The sequence below is a fragment of the Pan paniscus genome, chromosome 1 (assembly GCF_029289425.2).
Source record: "Pan paniscus chromosome 1, NHGRI_mPanPan1-v2.0_pri, whole genome shotgun sequence".
NCBI classification, from domain to species: Eukaryota; Metazoa; Chordata; class Mammalia; order Primates; family Hominidae; genus Pan; species Pan paniscus.
Window position 1 is genome coordinate 226753722 of NC_073249.2, and position 21363 is coordinate 226775084.

At 57.3% G+C, this 21363-nt stretch overlaps 1 protein-coding gene across 1 annotated transcript; it reads right to left on the minus strand.

Moving 5' to 3' along the window:
* Positions 1 to 10: 10 nt before the first annotated feature.
* Positions 11 to 18890, minus strand: ATAD3C (ATPase family AAA domain containing 3C). Its single transcript, XM_034953142.3, has 12 exons — positions 18137 to 18890; positions 16766 to 16842; positions 16454 to 16523; positions 14401 to 14556; positions 13387 to 13443; positions 12990 to 13115; positions 12544 to 12668; positions 11716 to 11767; positions 9407 to 9477; positions 7722 to 7889; positions 5076 to 5184; positions 11 to 309 (listed from the first exon to the last, which is right to left on the minus strand). Exons 1-12 carry the CDS (start codon positions 18209 to 18211, stop codon positions 163 to 165), a joined length of 1233 nt encoding a protein of 410 aa, XP_034809033.3. The 5' UTR covers positions 18212 to 18890; the 3' UTR covers positions 11 to 162.
* Positions 18891 to 21363: the final 2473 nt, after the last annotated feature.

Consider the following 21363-nt stretch of genomic DNA (forward strand, 5'->3'; position numbering starts at 1 on the left):
TTAGGGGGCCCCAAACCCCGCCCCGCGTCAGCCAATAGACACAGCGGTGCGGCCCCTGTGGTACTTTATTACGGGGAGTATTTCCTAAATGTGCGGGGCCGCAAAGGCAGGGGTGGGAGGGGTCCGCGGCCAGGCTCCGTGAGGTGTGGTCTCCCCATGGACTCAGGATGAGGGTTGCTCGTCCTCGGGCCCAGGCCTCTCCCCCTTCAGCCAGCGCATCATCTGCTGGTGCTGCTGGACAGCATCTTGCACGCAGGCGTCCATCATGGCCTCGGTCAGGACCCCGTCCTTGGAGCCATACGCCGTGGCCTAGTGGGGAGAGAGGGAGCTGAGGGAGGCCGCCATGGGAACCCCCCACCCCAAAATGCACGCCAGGGCCCCGAGGTGGGGAGGGGCCAAACCAGGGGCTCCAGGATGGCCTGAGCGTGAAACACAGGCTTCCCGCACCTCGGCAGAGCCCAGCACGTGTGTGGACACCGGGGGCAGCCCCTGCAGTGCCCACAGCCCTGCCTGCGTCCTCAGCACTGCTGTTGCTCAATGACTTTCTAATAATAGAAAGCCCAAGGCGGAGCCTCACTGACGGCCGACCCAGGGCAGCTTCCGAGAGGCAGGTGGGAACTGCAGACCCTCTGCGTGTCTCAGCCGTGGCCAAGCAGTGCCCCCGGGTCATAGTGCACCTCAGACCCTCAGACCCTGACCCTCACAGGCCTCCAGGGCAGAGGCAGCCACTGCCCACCTTGAGGCACGTGGCTGGTGGCCCCAAGGCCACCCCTGCCCCACCTCCCTGTCCTCCTGGGCACAGGGCTTGGCATCTGGCACGTGAAGGCTGGAGCTGCTGGGGCTGTGGCCCTTGGTGTGGCTTCAGGCAGCCTCAGGTCCAGCCCTTCTGCCATGGACGGGTCACTCTCCATCCCAATGCCAGCAAAGGGCACGGAGTCCCCAAGGGGAGGCACCCATGGGTCAGGGTGAGGGTGTGGGGACCCCCACTGGGCACCATGCTCAAGAGCGCACCAGGATGCCTGGAGGAAGCACAGGCCAGGGGACCCTTCCCGGACAGCTGAGCGGGTCCCTAGCCCCATCCCAGCTGTACCTCCCAGAGGCAGGATTCATCTCACGGGGTGCAGGGGCGGCAGCACACCATCCTCCCACAACACCGTCGCCACGACGGAACCTGCCATGGGGATGACCCCGTGGTGCCCGTCCCCTCTGCCAGCGCCCATCCCTCACCAAGAGCCACTGTGTGGGGAGAGACTGACCGGAGCTGGACCACCACTGTGGGTCAGGGGCCCAGGAGTGCAGGAGAGACTGACCGGAGCCGCATCGCCACTGTGGGTCGGGGGCCCGGGAGCGCAGGAGACACTGACTGGAGCCGGACTGCCACTGTGGCTCAGGGGCCCAGGACTGCTCAACATCATTTTTGGTCTTGAGCCCACCCAAGAGAGGGCGAACAGGTGCAGGGACCCTCAGGGTCCACCCGAGTGGCTGCACCTGACCCAGGGCCCAGCAGAGGAAAGGGGGTGAGCAGATGCTCATGGAGCCACCCCTCCAGGAAGCACGGGACCTGGCAGGAGCCCACCAGAAGTGACAGCTAAATGTCACGTGGCCTCCCGGGTGGGATTCTGGGGCAAAACCCAGTCGCGGGTGGGTCCAACAGTGACACATGATGTTCACCACGTGGCAAGGTCCCAGGCCCAGGAAGTCTCTTTGCTACTCTTGCAACTTTTCTGGGAACCTAAAATCTTCAAACTATAAAAGTTGAAAGACAAGACCTGGACCTGATGTCTTCACATGTGAATTCACAAAACATTAAGAAGAATCAGTACCACTCCTCAAACTCTTGGGCAAATTGAAGAACATTTCCTCACTCATCCTAAGAGGCCAGCATTACCCTCATATCAAAGCCAAAGACACCACAAGAAAAATGACATGCCAATATCCCTGATGAGCATCGTTGGAAAAGTCCTCAACAAAATGCCAGCAAAACGAATTCAGGAGTATAATAAAAGGATTCCACACCCTGACCAAGCAGGATTTATTCCTGGAATGCAAGGACAGTTCAACATATGAAAATCAATCAATGTTCCACATACAAAATGTTCAACATACAAAAATCAGTCAATATTAGCAGAGTGGAGGAAGGAAACCACATGACCCTCTCACCTGTTGCAGGAAAAACATTTGGCCAAATACAATTTTTTTTTTTTTTTTTTTTGAGATGACATCTCCTTCTGTCACCCAGGCATCTCGGCTCACTGCAACCTCCACCTCCCGGGTTCACGCCATTCTCTTGCCTCAGCCACCTGAGTAGCTGGGACTACAGGCACCCGCCACCACACCCAGCTAATTTTTTATATTTTTTAGTAGAGGCAGGGTTTCACCATGTTAGCCAGGCCAGGATGGTCTCAATCTCCTGACCTCGTGACCCACCCGCCTCAGCCTCCCAATATGCTGGGATTACAGGCGTGAGCCACCGCGCCTGGCCCACAATGAATAATCTGAAAGGGAAATTATGAAACCATTTCCATTTACAATAGCATCCGAAAGAATAAAATACTTTGAAATTCACTTGACCAAGAAGGTGAAAGACTTGCACAGTGAAAACTGGCCGGGCTCCGTGGCCCACACCTGAATCCCAGCACTTTGGGAGGCTGAGGCGGGCAGATCACCTCATGTCAGGAGACCGAGACCAGCCTGGCCAACATGGTGAAACCCCGTCTCTACTAAAAATACAAAAATTAGCCGGGCATGTTGGCGCGTGCCTGTAATCCCAGCTACTCAGGAGGCTGAGTCAGGAGAATCACTTTAACCCGGGAGGCGGAGGTTGCAGTGAGTTAAGATCGCAACACTGCACTCCAGCCTGGGCGACAGAGCGAGACTCCGTCTCAAAAAGACAAAAAAAGAAAACTACACAATATTGCTGAGAGACATCAAAGCAACATAGAGACTAAATGCAATCCCTGTGAAAACCTCAATTATGTTTTACAAAAACAGGAAAACCATTCCTAAAATTCATATGGAATCTCAAGGGATCCTGAATAGCCCAGACTGGAGTTCAATGGCACCATCTCAGCTCACTGGAACCTCCGCCTCCAGGGTTCAAGTGATTCTCATGCCTCAGCCTCCTGAGTAGCTGGGATTACAGTCACACACCACCATGCCGGGCTAAGTTTTGTATTTTTAGTAGAGACGGGGTTTCACCATGTTGGCCAGGCTGGTCTTGAACTCCTGACCTCAGGCAATCCACCCACCTCAGCTTCCCAAAGTGCTGGGATTACAGGCGTGAGCCACTGTGCCCAGCACAAAAAGAAAAAAACTCTTGAAGGACAAAGTTGGTGCTGGGCGTGTTGGCTCACCACCACTGCTGTGAGCAGTGCGGGATGAGTGTCCTTATAAGGGACACCAGAGAGAGCTGAGTTGCTCTCTCTGCCACATGAGGACCCAGCAAAGAACACTCCACAGGGAGGGACCGAGCTGGCACCCTGACCTTGGGCCTGTAGCCTTCAGAGCTGTGGGCACACACGCCCCAGTGGTTATGGCAGGCCCAGCAGTCGACCACACTCCTGTTTTTTTTTTTTTTTTGAGACAGTCTCACTCTGTTGCTCAGGCTGAAGTACAGTGGCACGATCTCGGCTCACCGCAACCTCCACCTCCTGGGTTCAAGCGATTCTCCTGCCTCAGCCTCTCGAGTAGCTGAGAATACAGGCATGCACCACCACCATGCCCGACCAATTTTTGTATTTTTAGTAGAGGTGTAGTTCGACATGTTGGCCAGGCTGGTCTCGAACTCCTGGCCTCAAGTGATTCTCTCTCCTTGGCCTCCCAGCATGCTGGGATTACAGGCATAAGCCATGACCAAATTACTCTTATTTTTTAAGACAGGGTCTCACTCTGTAACCCAGGCTGGAGTGCAGTGGCACAATCACAGCTCACTGCAGCCTCCGCCTCCTGGACTCAAGTGATCCTCCCACCTCAGCCTCTCAAGCAGCTGGCATCACAGGTATGCACCACTACGTCTAGCTAATTTTTTTTATTTTTTGTAGAGATGGGTTCTTGACTTGCTTTCCAGGCTGGTCCTGAACTCCTGGTTTCAAATAATCTGGCTGACTTGACCTCCCCAAATGCTGGGAATACAAGCATCAGCCACCACCATGCCCGGCCTCTGCTTTCTGAGTTGTGGAAACAGACCTGGTTCCAAGTGGGGACGGCCTGGAACAGAGACCTCAGCTGACCCACAAGGACGGGGTTTGAGATCTGGGGTTCTTTGTCACAGTGGCATAACCCAGCCTGTACTGACTAATACAGCCCCCTACATACCCCAGCTCCTACGTTCAAATCCAGGTAGTTGGCTACTTCATTAAGCTGTCACACATAATGTGCTGCCAGATCGAGTGACCAGGTTGTCACACAGACTCTGTGGACCCCAGAGGCGGCGATGCCTGTGCGTGGCCAGGGTGCCTTCTGCCCCACAGACCTGGTTTTGCTTTTCCAGCAGCCCCCAAAGACCAAAGCGTTCTGGATGGCCACGCCCACACTCCTGTGAGTCCCAGCTCCTTGGCCCTGGGGCAGCCACGGAGCTGCAGGAGGGGTGCCCCTGAGAAACAACTGGCTGTGGGACAATCAGAGGCCACAACTCCCACCCATGTGTCTGGGCCCGTCAAGCAGGACCAAGCCAACGGACTTGGTCCAAGAAACACAACGTCCCTCCACCCCCACCACCAAACTCACAAGGGGCCTCTCCTGATGACCATTCACACTGGGGGGTGCCTGTCTGCGAAGGTGAGCATCAGAAGCCTCCCGCCCCACCTGGCAGAGCCCGGGCTACCAGGAGGCCGCACTGGCTTCCTGACCTGTGACCGTCAGCCACCGACATGGCCCCACACTTCTTGCTGGAGCAGGTGCATGCTGCTGCGTGGAGTGGCCCAACCGGGGCAGGGGCCCCGTGTCACATCTGTGCACTGAAAACCCCTCAACAGAAGCTCCCACGTGACACCAGTGCTGGGACAGGCCTGGCGCAACCGAGCATCTGCACAGCAGCTGGGCTTCCGTCTGGGTGGGGGCACCCGAGCCTGACTCACCTGCCAGGACACGGCCAGCTGAGCGATCTTCCGGCATGACATGCCCTCTGTCAGCCGAGCGACCTCTAAGCACTTCCTCCCGTAGTCAAACTGGGCCAGCTTCAGACGCCTGGGGAAGGAGTTCCCAAGTGGGCCGGCCAAGGCAGCAGCTCCCACACCACGAGGTGGGGGCCGGAAGACAGGCAGCCAGGCGGACACCCATGCCAGATGCCCCCTTGGGAGGGACTCTCTACCTGTGACAGCCAAGTTCCGCCCCCTTCCTGATGCAAGTCAGGCCTGGGCTGAGCAGGAAGGGGGCGGCTGTGGGGCCTGGAGATGGCCGCACCCCTTCCTAACACCAGCCCTGTCCACTCAGCACCCACAGGGCGCATGGCCGTTACACTGGCAGTGGCGGAGCCCTGAGTTCTGGCAAAAGCTTCTGCCTGGAGGCCACAGAAGCCAGGTCATGGTGCCAGAGCTACGAGCAGCCATGGGGGTGGGGGAGCCCAGGGAAGGGGAGGGCATAGGGAAACTGAGGCCTGGAAAGCTGGGCTAGCATGGAGCAGGTGGCAGTGGAGGAGTCGGCAGGGAGAACCAGGCTCTCTTTGGAACAGAGCAGCTTTTGTCGTCACTGGCGACAGCAGGGATTTGGGTCAGGTGCACAGAAGGACTCAGAAACCGCGGCCCTGGGGACGCCAAGAAGTAGAGCAGCCTCTGCTCATCTGGAGTGTTCCCGAGGCAGCCGGTGTGTGGCGCCAGGGCCCCTCATCACCTGGAGGGCTCTGCCCACCGTGCCTGCTGCACCCACCGCCAGCAACAGGGAGCCTGACAGCCTCAAGGCACGTGAGCAGCAAGAGCCGCGCCCCACACCACGAGGCTCCAGGGCCGGATGTGGCAGCTGCAGGGAGGCCAGGCCAGAAGCCAGCAGTGGACCATGAGGAACCTCTCCCTCCAGTCCCTCCAGTCCCGACACGGGGGTCTCATGAGGAGCCTCTCCCTCTAGTCCCGACACGGGGGTCTCATGAGGAGCCTCTTCCTCCAGTCCCTACACGGGGGTCTCATGAGGAGCCTCTCCCTCCAGTCCCTACATGGGGGTCTCATGAGGAACCTCTCCCTCCAGTCCCTACATGGGGGTCTCATGAGGAGCCTCTCCCTCCAGTCCTGACACGGGGGTCTCATGAGGAGCCTCTCCCTCCAGTCCCGACACGGGGGTCTCATGAGGAGCCTCTCCCTCCAGTCCTGACACGGGGGTCTCATGAGGAACCTCTCCCTCCAGTCCCTCCAGTCCCGACACGGGGGTCTCATGAGGAACCTCTCCCTCCAGTCCCTACATGGGGGTCTCATGAGGAACCTCTTCCTCCAGTCCCGACACGGGGGTCTCATGAGGAGCCTCTCCCTCCAGTCCCAACACGGGGGTCTCATGAGGAGCCTCTCCCTCCAGTCCCTACATGAGGGTCTCATGAGGAACCTCTCCCTCCAGTCCCTACAAGGGGGTCTCATGAGGAGCCCCTCCCTCCAGTCCCTACATGGGGGTCTCATGAGGAGCCTCTCCCTCCAGTCCCGACACGGGGGTCTCATGAGGAGCCTCTCCCTCCAGTCCTGACACGGGGGTCTCATGAGGAACCTCTCCCTCCAGTCCCTCCAGTCCCGACACGGGGGTCTCATGAGGAACCTCTCCCTCCAGTCCCTCCAGTCCCGACACGGGGGTCTCATGAGGAACCTCTCCCTCCAGTCCCTCCAGTCCCGACACGGGGGTCTCATGAGGAGCCTCTCCCTCCAGTCCCTACAAGGGGGTCTCATGAGGAGCCCCTCCCTCCAGTCCCGACACGGGGGTCTCATGAGGAGCCTCTCCCTCCAGTCCCGACACGGGGGTCTCATGAGGAGCCTCTCCCTCCAGTCCCGACACGGGGGTCTCATGAGGAACCTCTCCCTCCAGTCCCGACACGGGGGTCTCATGAGGAGAGACTCCTTCGAATCCCGACATGGGGGTCTCAGAGCAACACTCCACGTCACCTCCCCTCACTGCCAGGGTCTGGGGGTGGCCAGGTACAGGATTTCCTCACAGCTCTCCGCGTAGTGAAGAGGAACGTAAAAGAGGCCGGGCACAGTGGCTCACATCTGTAATCCCTGCACTTTGGGAGGCTGAAGTGGGCGGATCACCTGAGGTCAGGGGTTCAAGACCAGCCTGGCCAACATGGTGAAACCACATCTCCACAAAAATACGAAAAGTAGCCAGACGTGGTCGTGGGCACCTATAATCCCAGCTACTCAGGAGGCTGATGCAGGAGAATCGCGTGAACCCAGGAGGCAGGGGTTGCAGTCAGCTGAGATCGTGCCACTGCACTCCAGCCTGGGGGACAAGAGCAAGACTTCGCCTCAAAAAAAAAAAAATGTTAAAGGTTTGTAAGTGATAGTGGACTGTGCCTCCAAACCAGAAGACACGCCACCAGGCTGTTCTCAGGTGGGGATGAGGAAAGGGTGGCAGGACCTCCCTGGATGCGGCCTCTGGGACCCTTGGGGCCCACAGGGCTCCTGCACGAAACCGCAGGGCAGGGAGGTGGTGCCCATCCTGGAGACAGGGCCTGCTGGGTGTGTCCGGAGAACAGGAGCAGGGGTGGACCCTGAGCGAGGGCCCCTGGACGGGGGCTGGTGGGGCGGGACACTTACTGCTTTCCTTCTGTGGCCGGCTTAAGAACATACTCGTCAAGATACATTCTCACCAGGCGCGCCCGCTCCTCCTGCCCTGGCAGGTCGAAGTGGACCATCACGTCGATGCAGGCATTGATGGCCCAGTCGAACTGCTCGGGGTGGCAGCTGGCCAGGATCAGCATGAATCTGCGGGGCGGGGATGGGGAAGGAAACGCTCGGGCTGCCGGCCGAGCTGTCCCCAGGGGAACAGGTGCTCCTCAGACCCCTCAGGAAGACTTTCTGGGAGAATCTAAAGTGGCAGCTTGTGAGCACAGGAAACATGGGGAGAACGTGGCCACAGCCCTGGTACCCGCCTGCCTGCCCCACCACGCCCAGCTGTCCCCCTGCCCGGCTTCCTGGGCCTCTGTTCTCGCCCTGTGTGGTACTTCCCCGCTGACCCTCGCCCAGCCTGATAGGCAGCGCTGGGAACACCACTCCCTCCTGCTACCTGAGCCCCGCTGTGCTGGGAGCAGGGATGCGGGACCCAGAGTCCATGTCAAGATTGTGGCCACGCTGGCCAGATGCGGTGGCTCACGCCTGTAATCCCAGCACTTTGGGAGGCCGAGGCGGGTGGGTCACCTGAGGTCTGGAGTTCAACACCAGCTGACTAACATGGTGAAACCCCATCTCTACTAAAAAACAAAAAATACAAAAAATACAAAAAATTAGCCGGGCGTGGTGGCGCACGCCTGTCATCCCAGCCACTTGGGAGGCTGAGGTAGGAGAATCGCTTGAACCCAGGAGGTGGAGGTTGCAGTGAGCCAAGATCACGCCATTGCACCTCAGCCTGGGCAGAAAAAGCAAAAACTCCGTCTCAAAAAAAAAAAAAAAAAATTATGGCCACGCGAGCCAGGAGCAGGACCTCGGGGGCCCGGGTTCAGCAGAGGCTCAGCAGGGCCCCAGCCTTGCCTCTCTGGGAAGGACCCAAGTCAGGGCTCCAGGGAGCGTCTACCGGCAGCAGCTGACCCGGGAGCCCAACGTGCCTGAGGAGTCAGCCACGGCCGACCAGCAGGACTTGATCCTCCGTGTGACACGTGACTGGGGCTGGAGGGGCCCAGGAGACCAAGAAAGCTCAAAATTAGGGGACTTGGGAGGGACTAGGGAGCCTGGCCATGGGGCGGTCACCCTATGGGGGACATCTGGGCGGCAGCCCACAGAGGCCACACAAAGTCGGGTGGGCCCCAAGCCTGGAGGGTGCACCCCTGGCCAGCATCCGGGCGGGGGACCAAGGTCCCAGGTTCCGCCCCGACACACAGGACCTACTCGTGCCCAGCTTCCCGTGGGAGCAAACGTGTCTCCATCTCCCACCCCAGGGCACACACACCCTCCAAGGGAGACCCAGCAGAGCCTCACACGATGAGACCACCTCCCTTGCAGGCACAGGACCGCAGAAACCTAGGGGCAGAGGGACCTGCAAGCTGGGGCGGCGGCGCACAGGGCCGTGAGGACAGGACTGACCCCAGCTCTGCCCGGGAGGCCCCCGCATGTTCCTCAGTGACACCCCGTGCTGTCCCGAGCTGGGCTGTTCCCAGGGGACATCCGAGGTGAGCATGTTGAGGCCACGGCAGCTGCCCAGCACTGTGAGCCAGGGACCCTCAGTGGGAACCAAGGGCGACGGCTGCACAGCCCTGCCCGGGGGCCCAGGACCCGAGGGGCTCCCTCACTTGTTGCTGTGCTGGCCCGTGCGGTACAGGAAGGCGTTCAGTGTGGCCCTGAGGTCCTCGCTTATCTTCTCCTGCAGAGAGAAGGTTCCAGCCTTAGGCACCAGGAGCAAAGCCTTGTAAACAGCCACAGCAGAAAGTCCCACAGGCCTCCCTCCTGCAGGGAGCAGGGACATGGCAACACTTTCATGGATCTAGACTCAAAAGCCTGACCAGGGCCAGGGGCGGTGGCTCACGAATGTAACCTGGATTTTGGGAGGCTGAGGAAGGCAGATCACACGAGGGTGGGAGTTTGAGACCATCCTGGCCAACATGGTGAGACCCCGTCTCTACTAAAAATACAAAAATTAGCCAGGCGTGGTGGCACACCTGTGGTCCCAGCTACGTGGGAGGCTGAGGCACGAGAATCACTTAAACCTGGGAGGCAGAGGTTGCAGTGAGCTGAAATTGCACCGCTGCACTCCAGCGTGGGCGACAGAGTGAGACTGTCTCAAAAAAAAAAAAAAAACCCTGACTGGGCGTGGGGGCTCATGACTGTAATCCCAGAACTTCAGAAGGTCAAGGCAGGAGCATCTCTTTAGCTCAGAAGTTCGAGCCCAGCCTGGGCAACAAGGGGAAACTCCATCTCTACTAACATTACAAAAAAGTTAGCTGGGGCCTGGCACGGTGGCTCACGCCTGTAATCCTAGCACTTTGGGAGGCCGAGGTAGGCAGATCACCTGAGGTCGGGAGTTCGGGACTAGCCTGACCGACATGGAGAAACCCAGTCTCTAGTAAAAAAAAAAAAAAAAAGACAAAATGAGCTGGGTGTGGTGGTACATGACTGTAATCCCAGCTACTTGGGAGGCCGAGGCAGGGGAACTGCTTGAACCCAGGGGGCGGAGGTTGCGGTGAGCCAAGATCGCGCCATTGCACTCCAGCCTGGACGACAGAGACCCTGTCTTAAAATAATAACTGTATGGCTGGGGGCGGTGGATCACGCATGTAATCCCAGCATTTTGGGAGGCAGCAGCGGGCAGATTATTTGAGGTCAGGAGTTCTCAACCAGCCTGACCAACATGGTGAAACCCCATCTCTACTAAAAATACAAAAAACTTAACTGAGTGTGGTGGCAAACACCTGTAATCCCAGCTACTCAGGGGGCTGAAGCAGGAGACCAGCTTGAACCCAGGAGGCGGAGGTTGCAGCGAGCCAAGATTGAGCCACTGCAAGCCAGCTTAAGGGATAGAGTGAGACTTTGTCTCAAATAAATAAAAATAAAAATAGACCGGGTGCAGTGGCTCACACCTATAATACCAGCACTTTGAGAGGCTGAGGCGGGTGCATTACAAGGTCAAGAGATCTAGACCATCATGGCCAACGTGGTGAAACCCCATCTCTACTAAAAATACAAAAATTAGCTGGGTGTGGTGGCGGATGCCTCTAATCCCAGCTACTTGGGAGGATGAAGCAGGAGAATGGCTTGCACTGGGAGGCGGCGGTTGCAGTGAGCCGAGATCACGCCACTGAACTCCACTCTGGCAACAGAGCAAGACACCATCTCAAAAACAAAACAAAACAAAAAACACTCAAAAGCCAAACCTTAACTTTAAGCTGACCTAAAAAAAATGCTGTTTTTTTTTTTTTTTTTTTTGAGATGAAGTCTCGCTGTGTCGCCCAGGCTGGAGTGCAGCAGCACGATCTCGGCTCACTGCAAGCTTCGCCTCCCGGGTTCACGCCATTCTCCTGCCTCAGCCTCCTGAGTAGCTGGGACTACGGGCGCCCGCCACCACGCACAGCTAATTTTCTTTGTATTTTTAGTAGAGACGGGGTTTCACCGTGTTAGCCAGGATGGTCTTGATCTCCTGACCTCGTGATCCGCTTGCCTCAGCCTCCCAAAGTGCTGGTATTACAGGCGTGAGCCTCCGCACCTGGCCAAAAATGCTGTGTTTTTCACACAAAACTTAGAGAAAAAGAAATTGAGCAGTGGGCTGCGGCCTGGCCCAGGATGACAGCCGCACCCACCCCACCACCCTCCTGTGGCCAGACAGAGGCTTAGTGACACTCACAGTGGCTCGCCCCATTGTGGTCAGAGGCTTAGTGACACTCACGGTGGCTCGCCCCATTGTGGCCAGACAGAGGCTTAGTGACACTCACGGTGGCTCGCCCCATTGTGGCCAGAGGCTTAGTGACACTCACGGTGGCTCGCCCCATTGTGGCCAGACAGAGGCTTAGTGACACTCACGGTGGCTCGCCCCATTGTGGCCAGACAGAGGCTTAGTGACACTCACGGTGGGTCGCCCCATTGTGGCCAGAGGCTTAGTGACACTCACGGTGGCTCGCTTCCGAAGGAAGGCATCCGCTTCATCCACAAAGAGCAGGAGGCTGTGGACGAGAGGGGGGCCAAGCTGGGTGAGAGTGACGCCAGGAGCAGCCCACAGCAGCGTCCGGCCATGGCCGGAGCAGGCCAGGCAGGCAGATCCCCACGGGGTCAGGCTCTGCCCCATCAGGAGCCCTAAGTCCTGGACCCGACAGAAGCTGATCCACTGACAGAAGCAGACTCTGCCCCGCAGGCTTCACCCCCACCCAGCCCAGTGCAGCGCTGGTGGCCGCTTAGAGTCCACGCCAGGGACAGGTCTTCTAAAGTGAAAGGTCAAAGGCCAGAGGGGAGGGTGCCAACCATGAGGATCGTGGTTCCAACGAGGACAGCCGAGGCCACAAGGGTGCCCGGGCTGTGCCCTGCGCAGGGTCACTGTGGGACCTATTGAAGGGAGTGTGCCATGCTGTCTTCAGCTAACTTTCAAATGGTTCTAGAAAAGGCAACCAGTGCCCACGCCCACCTGCAGGCGTGTTGGAGGGAGGGCGGCTGTGGAGGAGCCTCCCCTGCGGCTGTGAAGACCCCTCTCCCCCTGTACCCACCCACCTCCCTTCTGCCCTGAGTATCCCACTGGCAGCCTCCACACGCTGGGGGCCTCGTGTCCACCAGGGTCCACACTCAGGGGACTTTCCCTCCGAGGGACCCTCCACTGGGCCTCCTGCGTGGCCACAAGGACAGAGCTGCAGAAAGACAGGGTCCCCAAGAGACACCTGGACCCCCTTCCCAGAAGGCAGCCTGCTGGGCCGCAGCCAAGGGCCTGGTGTGTGCTGTGGGGACGTCTCACCCGCGCCGGCTGGTATTGGCCCAGTCAAAGAGCTTGTGCATGGCGGTCACGCCTTCCCGCCCCATGGGGGCCACGTCCCCGCCTGTCATGATGGCGTAGTCCATGCCTGAGTGCAGGGCGAGTTTCTGGACAGGAAGAGTGAGGGGAGACAGAACAGATGTTCCCTCCGCCTCTGAAAAGCCTGCACACTCCACCTGGAGTGTGGAGCCCCTGCCGGGCGTCCCTGCCTGGCGTCCCTGCCTAGAAGCCACAGCCTGCCAGACAGGAGACATCCTCTGCCTGGAAGATGGGAGGCGCTGCTGCCCACACCAGCACCCTGAGCCTACACGAGGGTGGTCAAAGGCCTAAGGGGGGTCCATTCCCCAGGCGGCTGAGGCCCCCAGACACCTGCAGGCAGGTGACACCCCAGCGGCCCCTGGCCCACCTGTTCAGCCGGGCGCTCTCACCTTGGCAAACAGCGTCTTCCCGGTGCCTGGTGGCCCGTACAGCAGGATGTGCCTATACAGGCCCCGGTTCTTCTTGGTGTTCCTTGTTGCTATGGTGATGTCGCGCACCCGTGCTTCCAGGCTGGGCTGCCAGGGAAGACGGGGGTTTGGAGGAGATACTGTGCACCCATGGAAGCCTCAGGGGAAGGGGCTGCGGGAATGCCCGGGTGCAGACTCGGCTCCTCGGGAAGCCTCCCAGCTCACGGGCAGCCTATCTATCCCTGGCACGGTCCAAGCAGTCGCATCTCAGGACCCAAAAGCTCCTGGGCGCCACCACGAGCGCCAGCAAGGGCCACAGCCCGGCCCAGCTCCGGGGTCCCCTCCCTGCGCCTCCCCGGTCCCAGGCACACCGACTTACACAGAGCACGACACCCTCCAGCGCGTCCTGGGGTCGACTGAGGAGCCGCCGGCTGACCTGCCGGAGGGGAAGGGGAAGCGCCACTGGGTCACCTGCCACAGAACAGCCACCAACGCACACACACGCTTGGTAACACGCAGAAACGGAGCTGCCCCGAATCACAGCCAGGACTGGCCCGGAGCTGGAACCCCGCCCTGCCGGGAGACTGGGTGTCTGTTGCAGGGATTGGGGGCATTTTCCGGTTCCTTATCGGCTTCTCTTTTTTCTGGGTTTTTTTTGTTTTTGTTTTTGTTTTTTGAGACGGAGTCTCGCTCTGTCGCCCAGGCTGGAGTGCAGTGGCGTGATCTCTGCTTACTGCAAGCTCCACCTCCGGGGTTCACGCCATTCTTCTGCCTCAGCCTCCGGAGTAGCTGGGACTACAGGCGCCCGCCACCACGCCCGGCTAATTTTTTGTATTTTTTTAGTAGAGACGTGGTTTCACTGTGTTAGCCAGGATGGTCTCGATGTCCTGACCTCATGATCCACCAGCCTTGGCCTCCCAAAGTGCTGGGATTACAAGTGTGAGCCACCGCGCCCGGCCAGCTTTTATTTTCTTAACCATCCACCGAGTGACGTGTGGAGACCCTGCCACCCCCGTGTGGAGAGCAGGCACCTTGGGGGCTGGCGAATGGCGCGGCTCCCCCGGGAGGCCGCCAGACGCCGTGGCCTGTAGCAGCTTCCCCGACAGACGGCCACACACCCAAGTCCTGGGTCTTGCAAGGACCCCGATGTGCTCCCAGGCCCCATCAAGAGCCCTAAGCAGGGGACACCGAGGCAGACAGGGGAAGGGTCTCACTGATGCAGACCCCCTAAGGTACAGCGCCAGACAGGAAAACCCACCCGTGAAGCAGTGTGCGGGTGCCCGTTATCCGGGGAAAGGGAAGGGACAGGAGTGTATGCGTGGGCTGTGCTCATGGGGCAGAAGGGACTCAGCCAGGCACTTGCACTCAGGGAGGGCCAGGCCTGTGCCGCTACCTGGATGGGGTGCCGCAGCGCCTCCAGCACCGTGATGCGGGACGTCTCCCTCACTAGGGACGGCTTCCCCAGCCGAGCCTGGATGAAGCGGCCGGCGACAAGCGTGGCATTCTTGGCTGAGTAGACCCCGACAGCCAGCAGCGTCAGCCCAGCCACCTGCAGCAGAGACACCGCACTGGCGCACCGGCCCCCACCGTCCCTCCCTCTTAGAGTGGGAGATGCACGGGGCTGCCCCCACCCTCTCTCCGCCCGAGGGAGAAGCACAGGGTCGTGTGCTGGCCCCACAGGAACCCGAATTCCCGGCCCCGAATCCCACAGCCACGCAGTTACAGGAGGCAGGTGGGGCAGTCATAGTGCCCTCACTCAGGGCCATTTTCTCTGCAACTGGTAGCATAAATCCTACAAAGCCCTGGTCGCTGAGCAGGGCCCTGGGCAGACCCAGCCGGATGTCACAGGGCCACACCCTCGGTACATTCTTGGCCACTAAAAATGGTACTTTATTCCTGGAAAACAAGACTAACCCAAAATCTCTAACTCGTTTTAAAAATCAATTAGGCCGGCTGGGCACAGTAGCTCAGGTCTGTAATCCCAGCACTTTGGGAGGCTGAGGCAGGTGGATCACCTGATGTCGAGAGTTGAAGACCAGCCTAACCCACATGGAGAAACCCCGTCTCTACTAAAAATACAAAAAGTTAGCTGGCCATGATGGCACATGCCTGTAATCTCAGCTACTTGGGAGGCTGAGGCAGGAGAATCACTTGAACCCGCGAGTCGGAGGTTGCAGGGGGCCAAGCCGCGCCGTCACACTCAAGCCTGGGCAACAACAGTGAAACTCCATCTCAAAAAAAAAAAAAAAAGGTTTATGCCAGGCCTGGTGGCTCATCCCTGTAATCCCAGCACTTTGGGAGGCCAAGATGGGCAGATCACTTGAGGCCAGGAGTTCGCAACCAGCCTGGCCAACATGGTAAAACCCCATCCCTACTAAAAATACAAAAATTGGCCGGGCATGGTGGTACACACCTGTAATCATAGCACTTTCTGAGGCCAAGGCAGGTGGATCACCTGAGATCAAGAGTTCGAGACCATCCAGGCCAACAGGGTGAAACCCTGTCTCCACCAAAATAGAAAAATTAGCCGGGCATGGTGACCTGCACTTGTAATCCTGGCAACACGAGAGGCTGAGGCAGGAGAATCGCTTGAACCCGGGAGGCGCAGGTTGCAGTGAGCCGAGGTGGCGCCACTGCACTCCATCCTGGAAGACAGAGTGAGACCCTGTCTCTAAATACAAACAAAAGTCAACAGTGCATTAAGCAGCTCCGTCATGTCCTCACATGACACCGTCTCACCAACATGGTGGCAACACCACCTGCAACATTCACCGTCTCACTGACCAGGCTACCAGCAGGCGCTGCAGTCACAGCTCTGGGCACCGGCACCACGGCAGAGCAAGTGCCCACTCAGTGCCGGGCACCTACTGTGTGCTGGGCGGGGTGGGGACGGAGGACACAGCCATGTGCGACGTGGGGCGCCACCACAGCAGGCCGGAGCCTGGGCACAAAAGAGTGAGGCTTTAAAGGAGAGAGGAATCTGTGAACTTCAAACTCTCAGGGTTTTCTGAGGAATAAAGAAGGTTTTTGCAAAATGGAGTCAGGGTCGCCTTCTGTTTTTTCTTTCCTTTTTTTTTTTTTTTGAGAAGGAGCCTCGCTCTGTCCCAAGGTTGGAGTGCAATGGCAGGATCTTGGCTCACTGCAACCTCTGCCTCCCGGGTTCAAGTGATTCTCTACCTCTGCCTCCTGAGTAGCTGGGACTACACCCACGTGCCATGTGTAGAGATGGCATCTCACTGTGTGGCCCAGACTGGCAACTGCGTTTTCTTCTCCCAGCTCAAGGAGGGAGGAGCGGCTCCCACCAGCAGGTCCAGTTTGGGCTTGTTCCATGCTGGGAGAGCGCCAGGACCTGTGCAGAGCCAGCAGGGACAGGACCTGGGGCTCCAGGAGGCCCTCACATGCTGCCCCTCCGCCACCTGCCAGCCCTGTTTTATGAGTATGTTTACCGTGGCTGTCACTTTGTCCTGGTCTGTCACAAAGGCACGGAATCCTTCCCCAAACAAGGTGCCAGCCGTCCTGTGGGGAAAGCAGTGGTGTGACCAAGAGGGAAACAAAGACCCACGCCACGTAGCAAGAGCAGGTTGAGGGTGAGGCCTTGACACAGCAGCCCTGTCCTGCCAGGACAGGGGGGCAGTGTCCCCACCAAGGAGCCAGCCTACAGCGGCCAGACCTGGGAGAGCTGGAGAGCACCCTGGGACCAGCGACTCACACCTGTGGGGGCTCCATCTGCGGCCGGCCCGGGCCTCGGCAGCGCTCACCTGAGGGACTCCAAGAAGGTCTGATGGTGCTTCCGCACGGACTCCTCCTGCTTCCGTAAATCCTCATTGACAAGTTGCTGAGAAGAAGCCGCAGAAAAAGAGAAAAGCCTTTAAAACCAGAAAAATGCTCAACACCAATCCAGAGGTTGCGTCCGCCCCAGGACCGCAGGGCTCCAAGCGTCCCGGGCACCTGGGGGCCTGCAGACGCCGCACCATGACACAGACACGGGTGACATCGGCCGGGACGGCAGTCACTGAGGGGATGGGTTCAGGGGCCCAAACTCCCCAGCGGCAGAAACAGCCCCCACTGTGGCTTCCCCGACAAGGGCCACTGCGGGCCGACCTTCCCAACACCACTGCCCTGATTCAGGCTGGGCTTAAGGAAGCTTCTGTCTTCTGCCAATTAAACGTTAAAGCTACAATGCCCACAACAGGCAACACGTGAACCCCGCCTGCGAGCTCAGGACTGAAGGTGACGGGCAGGGCACCGTGGCTCACACCTGTAATCCCAGCACTTTGGGAGGCCGACACAGGTGATCACTTGAGGTCAGGAGTCCAAAACTAGCCTGGCCAACATGGTGAAACCCCGTCTCTAATAAAAATACAAAAATTAGCTGAGTATGGTGGTGGGTGCCTGTAATCCCAGCGACTTGGGAGGCTGAGGCAGGAGAATGGCTTGAACCCAGGAGGCAGAGGTTGCGGTGAGCTGAGATCGCACCATTGCACTCCAGCCTGGGCAACAGAGTGAGACTCCGTTTCAAAATAAATAAAATTTAAAAATCTTGCTGAGCTGGACACGGTGGCTCACGCCTGTAATCCCAGCACTTTGGGAGGCTGAGGCCGGCGGAGTTCGGGAAATCGACACCATCCTGGCTAACACGCTGAAACCCTGTCTCTACTAAATATACAAAAAAAATTAGCCGGGCGTGGTGGCAGGTGCCTGTAGTCCCAGCTCCTCAGGAGGCTGAGGCAGGAGAATGGTGTGAACCCGGGAGGTGGAGCTTGCAGTGAGCCAAGATCGCAGCACTGCACTCCAGCCTGGGCGACAGAGCAAGACACCATCTCAAAAAAAAAAAAAAAAAAAATCCTGCTGAGTCAAAGAAATCAGGTGAGGATGTCAAGAAGACACAGGCCCTCCAGACGACCAGACGCCCTCACCAACACCGGTCCTCCCTCTCGGGCGGCTCTGCAGCAGCGTCTCTCACCTCCCCTTGTTTCCTTCTGTGAAATGAGGCGCCCAAGCTCGGCCCTGGGCCCCACTGCTGCCCATGTACACGCCCCTGGCCCTACCCACCGGCAGTAGCCCTACCAATCTCCACGCCCGAACCCCATGTGCGCCCCGGCCTCCCCGCCCACACCGGCCCCACTCACTTTGAGCTTGGACTGTTGCTCCAACTGCAGCGTCTGCTCCTGCATCTGCGCCAGATTCAGAGTGTCCTTTGACATGGCCTGCAGACGCAGGGACACGGAGGGCAGGTGTCAGGGACACGGAGGGCAGGTGTTAGGATACACGGATGCCGCTGGGCAGGCACGCACACCAGCCAAGGGGGTTTCTGGAATCCATGGCCACCCCTCGACCTCAAAGCCCCCAGCCCTGCCTCCCCATCCTCCTTCCTAGTCAGACCTGGCGTGACGATGCCCCATCCCCAGCACACGGCCTGATGCATTTGTGAGGTTTTATCCCCTCCAGGGTTGGTCTTGGAGAGCCACATCAGGAAGGCCATCCCACGTGGACGGGAGGAGGCTCTTTCCCAATTCAACAGAAAGTCAGGCGATGGCTAAAGTGTCCATTTTTTCACGTTACACGTGCTTTTTTTTTTTTTTTTTTTTTTGAGACGGAGTCTCGTTCTGGCCCAGGCTGGAGTGCAGTGGCGTGATCTCTGCTTACTGCAAGCTCTACCTCTCGGGTTCACGTCATTCTCCTGCCTCAGCCTCCCGAGTAGCTGGGACTACAGGCGCCCGCCACCACGCCCGGCTAATTTTTTGTATTTTTAGTAGAGACGGGGTTTCACCATGTCAGCCAAGATGGTCTCCATCTCCTGACCTCGTGATCCGCCCACCTCGGCCTCCCAAAGTGCTGGGATTACAGGCGTGAGCCACCGCGCCCGGCACATACCCTTTTCCTAAGCTTCCAATGACTTGTCAGTGATCTGCTATCAAGCACGTGCGGGCAAGAAAGTGAAAGAATCAGAATTAGATAGCAGCCAACAAGCTCAGGGTGACGAGGACAAGCATCTGACAACGTCCTCAGTTACATTTTGTTCCCAGTGGGGAACCGACACAGGTCGATGTTTGGGTGACCTGGGACAGAAGTACGTATTCTCCGAGCTGCTGAGGACTCAGCATCAGGTCTCAACATTTTCCGGGATGAGTTTTCCCATCACAAAATTTTACCATAAAAATCTTCTGGCCGGGCACGGTGGCCCATTGAGAAAATATGCAGGACCTTGGGGAGTTAATCATGAAGGGGATTAAAGAATCCATGCCCCGAACGCAGAATCTTACCTGAATATTTAACGTACAGCAAGGAAAAGATAAAGGGCCTGCGACATAATTTTTAGACGGATGAAAAGAACAAATGAGAAAATATGCTGGTCGAGGTGTCGAGGAGCCTCTTGGGCAAGGAATTTGTCACTAACCATTGGCCGGATATTAACCACGAACTACAAAAGAACGAACTAGAAAAATAAGCCTGTAGAAGAGATTCTAAGAGAAAGGGGAAAAAAATCTTAGAGGAAAGAGAAAGACTGACAGAGGGAACAGAGAAAGTCAGAGAGAGAGACAGAGTCAGAGAGAGAAAGACTGACAGAGGGAACAGAGAAAGTCAGAGACAGAGAGTCAAAGAGAGAGAGAGACAGGCAGAGACAGAGTCAGAGAGAGAGACAGAGTCAGAGAGAGAAAGACTGACAGAGGGAACAGAGAAAATCGAGAGAGAGACAGAGTCAAAGAGAGAGAGAGACAGGCAGAGACAGAGTCAGAGAGAGAGACAGAGTCAGAGAGAGAGAGACAGGGTCAAAGAGAGAGAGAGACAGAGTCAGAGAGAGAGAGAGACAGAGTCACAGAGAGAGAGAGACAGAGTCAGAGAGAGAGAGAGAGTCAAAGAGAGAGAAAGACTGACAGAGGGAACAGAGAAAGTCAGAGAGAGAGACAGAGTCAAAGAGAGAGAGAGACAGGCAGAGACAGAGACAGAGTCAGAGAGAGACAGAGTTAGAGAGAGAGAGAGAGAGAGAGAGAGACAGAGAGAGACAGAGAGAGACAGAGTCAAAGAGAGAGAGACACAGGCAGAGACAGAGTCAGAGAGAGAGACAGAGTCAAAGAGAGAGAGACACAGGCAGAGACAGAGTCAGAGAGAGAGACAGAGTTAGAGAGAGAGAGACAGAGAGAGACAGAGACAGAGAGAGACAGAGAGAGACAGAGAGAGACAGAGAGAGACAGAGACAGAGTCAGAGAGAGACAGAGACAGAGTCAGAGAGAGACAGAGTTAGAGAGACAGAGTCAAAGAGAGAGAGAGAGACAGAGTCAGAGAGAGACAGAGTCAGAGAGAGACAGAGTTAGAGAGACAGAGAGAGAGACAGAGAGAGAGACAGAGAGAGAGACAGAGAGAGAGACAGAGAGAGAGACAGAGAGAGTTAGACAGTTAGAGACAGAGAGAGAGTCAGAGAGAGACAGAGTCAGAGAGAGAGAGACAGAGAGAGAGACAGAGAGAAAGACAGAGAGAAAGACAGAGTCAAAGAGAGAGACAGAGTCAGAGAGAGAGACAGAGTCAGAGAGAGAGACAGAGTCAGAGAGAGAGACAGAGTCAGAGAGAGAGACAGAGAGAGAGTTAGAGACAGAGTTAGAGAGTCAAAGAGAGAGACAGAGAGAGAGACAGAGTCAGAGAGAGAGAGACAGAGAGAGAGTTAGAGACAGAGTTAGAGAGTCAAAGAGAGAGACAGAGAGAGAGACAGAGAGAGAGACAGAGAGAGAGACAGAGAGAGAGACAGAGAGAGAGACAGAGAGAGACAGAGAGAGAGACAGAGAGAGAGACAGAGAGACAGAGAGAGAGACAGAGAGAGACAGAGACAGAGAGAGTTAGACAGAGAGAGTCAGAGAGAGACAGAGTCAGAGAGAGAGAGACAGAGAGACAGAGTTAGAGAGACAGAGAGAAAGAGTCAAAGAGAGAGACAGAGTCAGAGAGAGACAGAGTTAGAGAGAGAGAGACAGAGAGTTAGAGACAGAGTTAGAGAGAGTCAAAGAGAGAGACAGAGAGAGAGACAGAGAGAGACAGAGTCAAAGAGAGACAGAGCGAGAGAGACAGAGAGAGACAGAGAGAGACAGAGTCAAAGAGAGACAGAGAGAGACAGAGACAGAGTTAGAGAGAGAGACAGAGTTAAAGAGACAGAGAGAGACAGAGAGACAGAGTTAGAGACATTTAGAGAGAGAGAGACAGAGTCAAAGAGACAGAGAGAGCCAGAGAGAGAGAGAGACAGAGTTAGAGAGAGAGAGAAAAGGAGAGATAGAAGTAGTCAAGAAAAAGCAATGTGCCCCATTCTTTTAAAAGCCAGAGTACGCCCGGCGTGGCAGCTCACCACGCCTGTAATCCCAGCACTTTGGGAGGC

Excerpts from the sequence above, each read along its gene's own strand:
- ATAD3C (XM_034953142.3), bottom strand. The coding sequence starts at position 18,211 with ATGTCAAAGGACACTCTGAATCTGGCGCAGATGCAGGAGCAGACGCTG. Across the intron at positions 13,116-13,386 it reads TGGAGGGTGTCGTGCTCTGT|CCCAGCCTGGAAGCACGGGT; the intron begins GTAAGTCGGTGT and ends CTTCCCTGGCAG. Across the intron at positions 11,768-12,543 it reads GCCAATACCAGCCGGCGCGG|CCTCCTGCTCTTTGTGGATG; the intron begins GTGAGACGTCCC and ends TCTCGTCCACAG.